The sequence below is a fragment of the Sorghum bicolor genome, chromosome 5, assembly GCF_000003195.3.
Source record: "Sorghum bicolor cultivar BTx623 chromosome 5, Sorghum_bicolor_NCBIv3, whole genome shotgun sequence".
Classification (NCBI taxonomy): domain Eukaryota; kingdom Viridiplantae; phylum Streptophyta; class Magnoliopsida; order Poales; family Poaceae; genus Sorghum; species Sorghum bicolor.
In genome coordinates this window covers 3,333,528-3,347,132 of record NC_012874.2, presented here as the reverse complement: position 1 = coordinate 3,347,132, position 13,605 = coordinate 3,333,528, and the positions used below count along the sequence as shown (strand labels likewise).

Sequence of the window (13,605 nt, the reverse complement as noted above, 5' to 3'; positions counted from 1 at the left end):
AATCAGTACGACAAATCGACAATCATTTATATTTAGTGAAGAATTTTAACAACATTGTCTCTAACACGTGGCGCGTGCCACACTTTAGATTTGTGTCACTGTCGTTTTTCTTTTGGATAATGGTACAAATTCTATCTCTTATAAAAGTTGGTCACTTTGAGACCAGTATATATCCATGGATCGGATTCTGTTTTTCTCTCCATCGTGATACGTACCCAGTCTTGGCGGAGCCTTGGGCTAGAAAACTTTGCAAAATGGCTAGTGTAATATTTTCGGTTTGTATTTGACAATTATTATATAATCATAGACTAACTAGGCTTATAAGATTCGTCTTGCAAATTACAAACAAAATGTATAATTAGTTATTTTTTTACCTATATTTAATGATCTATGCATGTGTCGTAAGATTTGATGTGACGGAAAATCTCGAAAAAATTTGCAAAATTTCTGAGAACTAAATGATGCCCGTCCTTGAGAGCCTGCACAACTTCACGAGGTCAGGTTATTAGGGTTAGGGTTGAGGACATAGTGTCACGGCCCCTCACCTCAGCCAGCCCAAGGAAGCCCATCTACAGAGGAAGAGCACAAGGGCCCGCGTAAGGAACGTACGTGCCCTCGGCCTAGAATGGGCTTGTAATCGCTGTGTGCTGGTTAGTGAGTAGATAAGGAGAGGAAGTGGAAAAGGAATTATCATCATCCATTTTGTAACAGACTAAACCCTAGAACGCCGGCCTCGTTGGTCCTTGGCGAAGGGAAACTTATGGTTGCGATCTCAGTGGGTCGCTAACATATCTGGTATCAGAGACTCCGATCCAGGCGCCGGCGCGCTCTGGAGTCCGCGCCGCCGCCCCACCACCACTTCACGCGTCTGCAGCGTGCCCGCGGCGCCATGGATCCTGTCGTCTCCAAGGCGCTCGACGAAATGCTCAAGCGGTTCGACTCCTTCGACAAACGCTCCGCCGAGCGTTGGGAGCGCTTGGAGAAGCGCATCGACGACGCATCGGCGTCCCTCCAGGAGCGCGAGGGGTCTGTCGACGCCCGCCTTCTGTCGCTCGAGAACTTCGCCTCCGCCCAGTTCACCGCCGCCATCGTCGCCGACAACTGGGGCTCCCACTTCGACGCGCGCGTCTCCGACCTCGAGCAGCGCATGTTCGACCTCGAGCTCATCCGCCTCAATGAGATCCGCGACGAGCGCGACGACCGCGTCGAGGCGGTGGAGCAGTCCGTCGGCGAGCTCCAGGCCTGGCGCACCGAGATCGACGGCTACGTCGACGACATCCGCCACGACCTCCACCGATCCAGATCCATGGTGACTTGGCCTCCGCGTCCTCAGCCGGGGCTTCGTCACGAGTCGGCCGCCGCCGCGCAACTCTCTGGCGGATTCACGGTCGACTGGCACCATGGGCACCGCGTCGAATCGATTCCACGGGAACGGCTCCATGGCTCGGTCACGACCATGGTTCCGAACCCGGCCAATGGTATGTATCCTCCTCCCAATCCCGACCCCCCGCCCGATTCCTCTGCTTATGTCCGTGCGCCCACCAGACCTTCCGACCACCACCCTTCCCACCACCAAAATCTCGGCCACCTACCTAAAATGCATTTCCCCAAGTTCGATGGCGACGATCCCCAATACTGGATGACCTGTGCGCACAACTACTTCGATCTCTATTCTGTCGACCCGTCAATGTGGGTGAAGTGCTCCACAATGCAATTTACCGGTGCCGCCCGTCGCTGGTTGCAGTCTGTTGAGCGCCAAGTCACGGGAATTGATTGGCCCTCCTTCTGTCGCCTGATTCGCGAGCGTTTTTGCCGTGATCAGCATGAACTCCTCATTCGCCAGTTATTCCACATCAAACAAACCTCTTCTGTCCAAGACTATGTCGATCGATTTGTCGACCTAGTTGAACAACTCTCGGCCTACAATGATATCCCAGATCACCTCACCCATACTACTCGTTTCATTGATGGTCTCCGCGAGGATATCCGGGCTATTGTTCTTGTTCAACGTCCAGCTACTCTCGATGCTGCTTGCACTTTGGCGCTTTTGCAGGAAGAAGCCGTCGAGCCGGGCTGTCGGAAGGAGGTTCGCAAGTCTGATCCGGGCACCTTCTCCAAGCCCGCAGCGTACAAAGGGGGGCATGCTGCTTCGCCGTCGCAGCCCCCTCGTACTGCTGCCCCTGCCCCGGCTGACGACAAGCGGACCCAGGAGGAGCGTCGTCCTCCTCCACGCTCAGGACATCTGGATGATCGTCTTCAAACACTTCGCTCCTACTGCAAGGCCCGCGGTCTCTGCGTTCGCTGCGCGGAGCGTTGGCAACCCGGACACCGGTGTGCCCCCAACATCCAACTACATGCTCTTCAGGAGGTATGGAATTTGTTTCAGGACGAATTCTCGGACTGGGATTCGGACAGTACAGAATCTCCTCCTGAGCCATCGCCCCAGGCATTCATGTTGTTATCATCAGCAGCACTGTCCCCTCAGGGTCTCCCTCGGTCCTTGGTTTTCAAGGGGTCCATTGGCGGTCATTCTGTGCTTATTTTGCTTGATTCTGGCAGCAGCAATTCTTTTGTCAGTTCATCTGTGGCAGCCAAGTTACCAGGAGTTCAACCTTTGTTAACACCTGTTTCGGTGCAAGTAGCTGATGGTGGTACCGTGCAGTGTTCCCAGGAAATACCCTCTGCTGAATGGTCTGTGCAGGGTCATACTTTCCACTCGACGCTCAAGGTGCTTGACCTGGGCGCCTTCGATATGATTGTAGGCATGGATTGATTGATGGCCTTTTCACCTATGAAGGTTCACTGGCAACAGAAGTGGCTCATGTTCCAACAGGGTACTACCCAGGTCATTCTTCAAGGCTTGCCTCAGCTTTCAGATCCTGATTGTGATTCCTGCTCGGTAGTGCAAATCTTCAACATTGCCAGTGATGCTCTGGACTTTCAAAAGCCTCCAGTTGACCCTGCAGTACAGTCCCTCCTGGATGAATTTGCTGAAGTTTTTGCAGAACGGTCTGACCTTCCACCTCGGCGTGCATGTGACCACAAGATTCCCCTAATTCCTGGGGCCCAGCCGGTATCTGTCAGGCCCTATCGCTATGCCCCAGCGCTCAAGGATGAGATTGAACGCCAAGTCTCTGAAATGCTGCAATCAGGACTCATTCAGCCCAGCACTAGCGCGTTCTCCTCCCCTGTTCTCTTGGTTCGCAAGAAGGATCACTCTTGGCGCTTTTGCGTGGATTACAGGATGCTCAATGCCCTAACTGTTAAGAGCAAGTTTCCTATCCCAATTGTGGATGAACTCTTGGACGAACTCTCTCAAGCTCAGTGGTTCTCGGTCCTTGATTTGCGGGCAGGCTTCAATCAAATCCGCCTAGCTCTAGGGGAGGAGCACAAGACGGCTTTTCAAACACATTGGGGTTAGTTTGAGTTCACGGTTATGTCCTTTGGCCTCACGGGTGCTCCAAACACTTTTCAGGGTGCTATGAACTCCACTCTGTACTCTCTCCTGCGTCGCTGTGCTCTCGTCTTTTTCGACGACATTCTGATTTATAGCAAAACATTTGCTGAACATCTGGTCCACTTGCGCCAGGTGCTGACTCTCCTAGCTCAGGACAAGTGGCAAGTCAAGCTCTCCAAATGCCGCTTTGCACAACAGCAGATATCGTATTTGGGACATGTTGTCAGTGCAGCAGGGGTCGCAACCGACCCTTCCAAGATTCAGTCTGTCCGGGATTGGCCGCTGCCCCAAGATGCCAAACAACTCCGCAGCTTCCTCGGCTTGGCGGGATATTATCGGAAGTTCGTCCGTCACTTTGCCATCATCGCGCGGCCGCTCACTGACCTTCTCAAGAAGGGAACTCTGTTTGTGTGGACAGCAGACCACACAACCTCCTTCAAGACCTTACAGAATGCTCTGGTGTCTGCGCCGGTTCTGGCCTTACCCGATTTCTCCAAGCCCTTCCAGTTGCAAACTGATGCAAGCGACTTGGGTGTGGGCGCAGTATTGCTACAAGATGGACATCCTTTGGCCTTTGTCAGTAAAGCTCTCGGTCCTCGTACCCGTGGCCTTTCCACATATGACAAGGAATACTTGGCTGTGTTAGTCGCAATTGAGCAGTGGCGCTCCTATTTGCAGCATGGCGAATTTGTGATATACACGGATCATCGCAGCCTGGTTCACCTTACTGAGCAACGTCTGCACACACCTTGGCAGCTCAAACTTTACACAAAACTGGCCTGTCTGCAATACAAGATTGTCTACAAACCTGGTACTTCCAACTTGGCAGCCGATGCCTTGTCCAGGCACCCTACGCCCCCCTGCACCTTCAGGCAATTTCGTCGTCCTCCCCAACTTGGCTGTCCGATGTCATGTCCGGCTACTCGTCTGATCCGTTCTCGCTTCAGCTGCTCAGTGACCTTGCAATCAACCCAGAGGCCCGTCCACCATATACTCTTCGTGATGGGTTTCTCAGACTGCGGGACAGGATCTGGATTGGCTCTAACCAACCTCTGCAGCAGCGGCTCATGTCTGCTCTTCACGCTAGCGCCGTCGGCGGTCATTCTGGTTTTCCAGTCACATTCAGCAAGATGAAGAGGCTATTTGCTTGGCGAGGCATGAAGCGTGATGTCAAACAGTTTGTCTCCAGTTGTTCAGTCTGTGCTCAGGCGAAGCCCGACCGTGCTCGCTACCCTAGCCTGCTCGCTCCGCTCCCTGTACCGACTGAATCTTGGGAAATGGTGTCCATGGATTTCATTGAGGGTCTTCCTCGCTCCGGCGCAGCCAATTGCCTCCTCGTCGTGGTGGATCGTTTTTCAAAATTTGCTCACTTCATACCTCTGTTACACCCTTTTACCGCTCCGCAGGTTGCTCAGGCTTTCCTCGACAACGTCTACCGTCTTCATGGTCTGCCGACACACATCGTGAGCGACCGCGATCGTGTGTTTACAAGCCTGTTTTGGCGTGAGCTGTTCCGTTTGGCGCAGACCACTCTGTCCATGAGCTCTGCGTACCACCCTCAGTCGGACGGTCAAACGGAGCGCGTCAACCAATGCTTGGAGACGTACCTGCGCTGCTTCGTCCACTCTTGCCCACGTCAATGGGTGAAGTGGGTGCCGCTTGCCGAGTTTTGGTACAACACCAGCTTCCACTCCGCCCTGCAGCGTTCACCGTTCGAGGTACTCTACGGACACCCTCCTCGCCACTTCGGTATCTCCGCTTCCTCTGTTTCGGCTTATGTCGATGTGGATGCCATGATGGCCGAAAGGGCCACCATGCTGGACGCGGTGCGCCAACACCTCAACCGCGCCCAGCAAAGGATGAAGCGTCAGGCGGACAAGCGCCGCTCGGAGCGTTCATTCAACGTTGGCGACTACGTCTTCCTCAAGCTGCAGCCGTACGTCCAGACGTCCTTGGCGCCTCGAGCTCACCAGAAGCTCTCCTTCCGCTACTTCGGGCCGTACAAGATCGTCGACAAGATCGGCTCCGTCACCTACAAGCTCGAACTCCCTCCATCGGCGAGCATCCACCCCGTGTTCCATGTGTCGCTGCTCAAGCCTGCTCCGCCGTCCTCCACTCCGGTATCTGCGGCCCTGCCGGACGTCGACGACAACCTTCAAGTTCCCGAAGCAGTGCTCCAACGCCGCCTACACCCGCGGAACGACGGGGCGGTACCTCAAGTCCTCATCAAGTGGTCCGGCCTGGATGCTTCACTCGCGACATGGGAAGATGCCGAAGCTCTTCGCCAGCAGTTCCCGGAGGCTCCGGCTTGGGGTCAAGCCGGTTCCCAAGGGGGAGGGGATGTCACGGACCCTCACCTCAGCCAGCCCAAGGAAGCCCATCTACAGAGGAAGAGCACAAGGGCCCGCGTAAGGAACGTACGTGCCCTCAGCCCAGAATGGGCTTGTAATCGCTGTGTGCTGGTTAGTGAGTAGATAAGGAGAGGAAGTGGAAAAGAAATGATCATCATCCATTTTGTAACAGACTAAACCCTAGAACGCCGGCCTCGTTGGTCCTTGGCGAAGGGAAACTTATGGTTGCGATCTCAGTGGGTCGCTAACACATAGAAACACGATGCTAAGCTCTCACGCGTGCCTCTGCGTTTGAGTGATTCGCAGGCCAAACGACGCTGTCCACCGGAGCTCCGATCCGGCATGGAGAGCGACCGGCCGGCACCAGCACCTATGCTATGCTCCCAGCGTGGACCTGACCTGACCTGAGCTGCTAGCTAGCACAAAAGCACCAAAACGAGTGGGAAGAATGTGATGCTCCACTACCATCATATATAATATCGTCTGTCTCGGACCTCGGCAACCAAACCAAAACTTCTTGCGCTGCTCGTTCCTTCGTTCTTCAGAGAACGAACGAAGTCGTCGGGAAATGGAGGCGGCGCCGGCGGCTCTGCGTCGTCCGGCCGGCTCGGACGATGCTGCGGATCCTCCGAGGTGCCCGCCGGCCCCGGCGGCGGCGGGGAGCGGCGCGATGAGTGGCGGCGCGGCGACCAAGCTGCAGAAGGTGTACCGCAGCTACCGGACCAGGCGGAGGCTCGCCGACTCCGCCGTCGTCGTCGAGGAGCTCTGGTATGGTAACAACAAACAACGAAACAAGTCAAACACCCATTATCTGAGAGTTTCGGCGCGATTGCAAATTTTTGGCACGGTTTTGAATCCTTCTTTGAGTTCTTTTGTGTACTGTCACTAGCTACAAAACTCCAACGTACGATGCCACCAGGACAGGCACGTCGTCCTCGTTGGAGCGATGTCTTTGTGAGAGAAGACAAAAAAAAAAAACTGTGGCAAATTTGCGGGAAAATTAGTAGGGCAATAGGTCATACTCCCTCCGTCATATAATGTACTCTAGCATTTCAAATTCGTCCTCAAATAATGTATTTAAAATACAAAAACTAGTTTTACATTAAATACTTTTTATTTATTAACCAATCACCATTAATCATGTTAATAATAGCATCTGCTTAAAAAATAAATTAAGAGCACATGCATGTTTTATATTTTCTCTTAATTTTTCTTTCAAATTTTTCTTTTTTCTTTTTCGAATATTGAATCGAAGATACCAGATGAAGATTAAAAAGAGGACACAAAGTGAGAAGAGGAACCCGAAGCATTTGCAAATTTGATAATTCGTAGTTTCTTTCTTTTCAAAAATAATTTGCGTATGTACGTAGTACGTAGTTTCTCATAGGGAGCAGGGACAACATAAATACAGCTTTTTGTTGATTATATTGCATCGCTTATCAGCCTATTCATATACATAGTAGTTAGGTCATATGTGACTGAAGTTTATTAATTCCTGTGCATGAGCTGGCTATATAAATTTTCAACACACATGTCTTTTCTATCGTCATCTCTCTTCTCCACCTTAATATTTAACCTACTAACAGTCCCTTACTATACTTGTATACTTAGAGCAAAGCTAACAATACACAACTCTCTACTGGCTATGCGTATATTTACAGCCCACTCATATATTAGACTCACTTATGACCCACCATTTTCTAGTGGCTCAATTTTACATATGAACATATAGGTAGACCTTCTTTAAATAGTTACATTCGTATATAGTGACAATTATATAGCTGGAGATTTAAGATCTTGACAAGTATATCACAGTCATGAAAAAAAAATCAAACTGATAAGAAATTAAAAAATGTACGAAACAAATATAAAAAGGACTTTACATTTCTTCCTCTTTTTATAAAATTTATGTTTCAAAAGGATCTAGCAGACATCAGAGGGGTTATCATAGAACATTTTTTTGGAAAACAAAAGTGTGGAAATATTGACTAAATTTGTGAGAAGCAGGGTGAGCCTGCGAGAGATAAAGAGATGAGTGAGAACAGAATTGAGAGGGAAGAGGAGTCTAGGAGGGTGACGTCAGCAAGCCCAGGTGTATTATATTAACCTTTTTTACATATATTTTGCTCGAGATGTTGTTTAGAAAATATAATGCGGATTCTAGATATCAACTTGCACTTCCCAAAAGGCTGTGTAGCACTTGTGCAAATTGTCTGGACTCCTATATAAGAGGTGATCAAATAAATAGTTTGCATCTAGTTATGAAGTTAATTTGGTGTAAAGCCAGAATGGAAAAAAACATGTTAGATAAAAAATCATCATGTTTATATTTTAACATATAAATAAATCTACAATTTTTCTATCAGATACATATAAGTACAGAACACGGTATAGTCGTTTAAGTAGACCGGTTCGTGCTCATATGTATGATTTGTTCCATGAAAAAAAATTCTCATTTCTGAAATATTCTGGTGTTCCAAGAAAACTGAATTGATTTTTATTTGTGTTTAAATAACTTTTAATTTGATATTGAGGGGTTTATGGATTGGATGGTTAATGAAGGTGGAAAGCACTGGACTTTGCCCGACTTAACTACAACACTATCTCCTTCTTCGACGAACCCAAGCCTAAGACTGCTGCCTCACATTGGAATCGTATTAGCCAAAATGCATTGAAGGTTGTCTCTGTTGCTAACTCAGAAAATCTTGATTAATTATACATTTTAGGATATCTGCTTTAGTTCCGGAGTTCTCCTACATTGCTATTATATTAATGACTTTTGACCATACTTATGTGCTGACACAGGTGGGTCACGGTCTCTCTAGGGATGCCAAGGCTCTCAAGTTGGCTTTTGAGCACTGGATCGAGGCTGTGAGTACAATTAGTACAAACCCAGTAGTATTTATTCACAAAATCCATTTTACTTCAATAGTATTCTTAAGATTTTCTAATGTGCTTACATGTGGGGTGAAAAAGAGGCCACTTTCCAATATCACTTGATTTGAAAAGTTTACTTAGTGTGAACACTAATCATTAGAAGTCCCACATATTGCTCTTAGACAAATTTCTTTCTATCTATCTGTAATTTTTTTTGTTTGTAATATTTTATAATTAATGGTGGCATTATATCACTATAACATTTGTTATTGTGTAGATTGACTCGCGACATCGCTCTGGGCACAACCTACACTTCTACTATAATTTATGGTGCCAAAGCCAAGCTGGTCAGCCCTTCTTCTATTGGTGAGAACTTGTAATATGTGCATGTTGCATTTTTGGAACAAATTGATGCACTTTTCATATAACATATATATGACAATCGAGATACATCAGAAAAAAAATGTTTGGAGATATCAATTGCTAATGTTATTGCATGGAAGTTTCAGCGAGGTTGCAATTATTTGTAGGCTTGATGTCGGGGATGGAAAAGATGTGGATCTTCCCGAGTGTCCAAGAACTTTGCTGAAGAAGCAATGCATAAGATATCTTGGTCCAGTAAGAAATGTTCTACTATAGATGGATATCTATGTAAAATCATGATATATATTACTCCCTCCATCTCAAATTATAAGTCGTTCCAAGAATCTTAGAGAGTCAAAGCATCACAAGTTTAACTAAATTTATATGATAAAATAATAATATTTATAGTACTAACTAAGTATCATTAGATTTTTTGTTAATTATATTTTCATAGTATATCTATTTGATGTCATAACTCTTTGTAATTCTTTCTATAATTTTGATCAAACTTGAGATGCTTTGACTCTCTAGGATTCTTGGAATGCTTTATAATTTGGGGCGGATGGTGTATTATATAAGGGCTTGATGAAGTTCACCCACAAGCCTTGACCTTAGTTCAGATAAGATTTTGTAGTTAAATACCATTGTCCTTTTAGTATAAACATAAATGATCCTTTTTAAAAAAAACTCATGCTCAACAAACTTTTGTTGGGTTTTCTTGTAATATTTTTATTACTTTTATGTTACCTTGTAATACAAACTGCAATTTAGAAGGCATCAAGTCTCGATTGTTGTTACACTACAACACTGGGCATATCTTGGCCTACTTCGTATCATGACATATATAAAAACATTCGAGTTGGAAAACAACACAACACCAAGAACTAGAAAAGTGAATTCCGAGTCTTCATTTTATTTATAGTAAACCTATTAGCAAGTGGTTGTAAGTTCATATATTTTGTAAATGTTTTGTAGAAAGAACGTGAGCTCTATGAATACATTATCAATGAGGGAAAGATTACCCATAAGCAGTCTGGAGTACCACTTGATACAAGCCATGGTCCTAAAGGGGCTTATTGGATTTTTGTCATGAGCACAACAAGAAGACTTTATGCTGGCAAGGTAGCTTGTCTACTTTCACAAGGATTTCCATGCACGCATTGCTAAGAAACCGTCTTTAATTAATCATACTTGGTTTAGCATATGATTTGGATCACCACTAATCTCTATAACTTGATTTATTCATCCAGAAGGAGAAAGGTGTATTTCAGCACTCTAGCTTTTTAGCAGGAGGTGCCACCATAGCGGCTGGGAAATTTACTGTACAAGCCGGAGTAATCAAGGTAGTATTGTTTTGTGCAATAATGCCCTATGAAAATTTGTATTTTATTGTGATATAATTAGTTATTGGTTCAAATAAACTTTATTGGTACCATATTCTTATGTAACATAGTGCTATCCACCCCCTCTCTCCCATCCTAGTATTTGTTTCCTAGCTATTTCTTGATTTCATGTCTATTTTATACATTTTCTAGGTTATATGCAATATTTACCTAGGATTAGTGGACTTTTGAAAAATAATATATGATGTGATTTCTGGAGTTATAATAGCAATAAGGTATGTCGTATACTTCTTACTATACTTTTGGATTTTCTACTTATCAAGCTAATGGACAATAGACCATCGACTTTGTTTCCCTATTTCCTTTTTGGCCAGGAGCAAATGATAATATTTTTTTCATAATTCATATTTTCCTTGATTTTGTGTTTGTTTACATGTCCAATTCTAGTTTTCTTACTATCTTATCTTGATCAGTCGATCTGCGCATATAGTGGTCACTACAAACCAAGCATAGAGGATCTCAACAATTTCATGAAATTTCTAGAAGAAAATGGAGTTAATGTCAAAGAAATTGAGGTACACTAATACAACCATAACTTTAACTTACCTATATATGTCTGCCTAGATGGTTTTATTATATATATGGAGCTGATTTTGGTTATTCAGATGCGGCCATTCACCAAAGGAGACTACCATGACGATTCAATGCCTAATGAAACACAAAATGTTGTTGTTGATACCAATACTTCGCAAGTGGTTCTCTCTGTAGACACAAAGGAAGATGATGAAGGCAAGGATTCTCCAACAGAACAAGCAAAGCTGACATACTGTAGAAACTTATCAGGTGGCCTACACAGCGCCAAAGACACTAATGTCTCTCAGAAGGCAATTCTTGAGAGGATTAAATCCAAGAGTGAGTCTGAATCTTATCAACTTGGCCTAAAGTTGTCCCTGAAATGGAGCACTGGAGCTGGTCCTAGAATTGGATGTGTGAAGGATTATCCAACAGAGCTTAGAATACAAGCACTTGAAATGGTAGACCTGTTAGCAGGGGCATCAACAGTACCACATACGCCGTTGCTTGCACAAGCTCAAGAATGTCATGACCCGGCTAGTAGGTTAGAAGCCTAGAAGACGATCTCATCACATGTGCACTGCATGGATCAACTACCATTACTGACAATAAGAAACCTATGCAGTTCGTATGTTGGAAAATGTAACTTTAGAGCTGTATTGTGATTGTGTTGTGTACTAGAAGGATTTCTTGGTTCTTTCTTTGAATTTGCTATATTGAAAAGTTCACCTAATGTCACAAGTTATTGATTTAAGTCATTATAGAAATAGTGTTAGACCCTGTTTATATCCTATGGCCAAAGTTTAGCTACTAAATTTTAGACCACTTTAACTCTTGAGGCTCCAAACATAACGTCAAAGTCATGTCTAAAGTTTAGCTAGTCTTAAAAAAATTTAGACCACATAAGTAAGCTAAAATGGTCTAAACTTTAGATCAAAGTATACAAACAGATCCTTAACAGTCTTGTGGACCATGCTATGTCCATGCTCATGGGCATTGCCACCGTTGCCTTCGCCAATCTCATTGTCTTCATCATGCTTGTCCTTATGGCCTGGCCAATGGTCACGGCACTAGTGGCGGAACCAGGACTTTTGATTAAGGGAGCGGACAATATGATGGCATCTCGTAAATGTGATAAAAACATACATAAGTGTACGTATGTCTCGATAGTTTTTAATGTGTTTTGCATATGTATTAGTATTCATAAAAAAACACAATATTATCATTATAATGAGTGAAAAAATTATGATGTGGAATTGAAAATTTTATAAAATATTTTAAAAAATCACCATGTGTGAGTGGGGTGGAGGGACACGGCCCCATCACTACTACAGAATGAGGCATTGGTCGATGCTCAAAATGGCCAAAAACCTCAGCCTTTTTGCGGCCCGGGGTTAAAGACCCCTTTAGCACCGGCCAGAGCCACGGGCCGAGGCAAACCCTTTAGCACCGGTTTGTGTTACAAACCGGTGCTAAAAGGTAACCCTTTAGCACCGGTTTTTGCCCTGAACCGGTGCTAAAGGTCCGGTTTATAGGCCGGCTCCCTCCTCCCCTCTGTCCATTTGAAACCGAGAGCACCATTGTTGTTCTTGGAGCTTCTTCTTGCTTGTTCTTCATTTGTTCTTCATCTCCAACGCTCATCGTTGATCTTCTTCGACTCCGTCATCGTCTCTTTGTGCTTGGAGGTGACTAACTTCAGCCTTTCTTGTCTTTTTCATGTTGTTTTTGGCTTGTGATGTTCCCATCATTTTTAGCTCAAATCCACTTTGTTATTTTGAATCATTCACATGAATTAGTATCCATATATATATCATATTTCATGGTTGACCTAGTTTTAATGTATTTTGCAAGAATGAATTATAGTATATTTTTATGATCATATAAAGTAGGATAGTTCAAATTAATTGGTTTGTTAATATCACTTGATTTATTTTTATTACTACATATAATATTCATTGTATCATACATGTTTACTAGTAAATGTGGAATTTATAATTATTTAAAAATTGAGTATGGATAGTAGATGGCAACCGTGACCGGGTCTTCAGTCTCTCAACGGGTTCAAAAGCGATACCGTCCGGAACTCCCTCTCATTACTTGTGGCAAGTGTGGGCAGAAGATTTTGATGGAGTACAAAGTGTCGAAAGAGGGAGTAAACAAGGGTCGTATATTCTACAAGTGTCCAGATCGTAATGTGAGTTATTTCCAGACATTTGCTTATATATGTGCATATTTTTTTAAATGATATTAATTAAACTTTTGATTCTCTCTTTTAATTTCAGTGGGACGGTACCGGCGGATGTACAGGTTGGTACTGGGAGGAAGAATACATTGAACACATTAAGAAATCTTTTGCACAGGTGGTTGAGGCTGAAGGTGGTGAGGCAGTGAGCCGACGAAAGGAGTTCAATGATGTTGATCAAGCGAATGATCTATCTATTATAGTTGGGATCGGACGCGAACTAATTATGTTGCTTAAGTGCATTTTAGTTTTGTTTTTTTAATGCTAGTTGCGATTGTATTTGTTGTAGCCAAGCTTTCCTAAATTAATCAACTATGTATCTTAGACATGTTGTGCAATAAGATGAGAAACTATATGTGTGCATGGTTTTCATAATATATATGTTATCTTTAATGCAGA

The 13,605-nt window shown here is 44.8% G+C and overlaps 1 protein-coding gene across 1 annotated transcript; it reads left to right on the top strand.

The window, feature by feature from the left end:
• Window positions 6,308-11,750, top strand: LOC8070628 (IQ domain-containing protein IQM3). Its single transcript, XM_002450230.2, has 9 exons — window positions 6,308-6,576; window positions 8,371-8,485; window positions 8,614-8,679; window positions 8,963-9,051; window positions 9,216-9,303; window positions 10,024-10,170; window positions 10,299-10,391; window positions 10,865-10,966; window positions 11,057-11,750. The coding sequence occupies exons 1-9, from the start codon at window positions 6,377-6,379 to the stop codon at window positions 11,519-11,521; spliced, it is 1,365 nt and encodes a 454-aa protein (XP_002450275.1). The 5' UTR covers window positions 6,308-6,376; the 3' UTR covers window positions 11,522-11,750.

Bases quoted from the DNA above. Each gene is read 5' to 3' on its own strand.
- LOC8070628 (XM_002450230.2), top strand. From the start codon at position 6,377: ATGGAGGCGGCGCCGGCGGCTCTGCGTCGTCCGGCCGGCTCGGACGAT. The intron at 8,486-8,613 runs GTTGTCTCTGTT...GTGCTGACACAG, and splicing joins TTAGCCAAAATGCATTGAAG to GTGGGTCACGGTCTCTCTAG. The intron at 9,304-10,023 runs GTAAGAAATGTT...AATGTTTTGTAG, and splicing joins GCATAAGATATCTTGGTCCA to AAAGAACGTGAGCTCTATGA.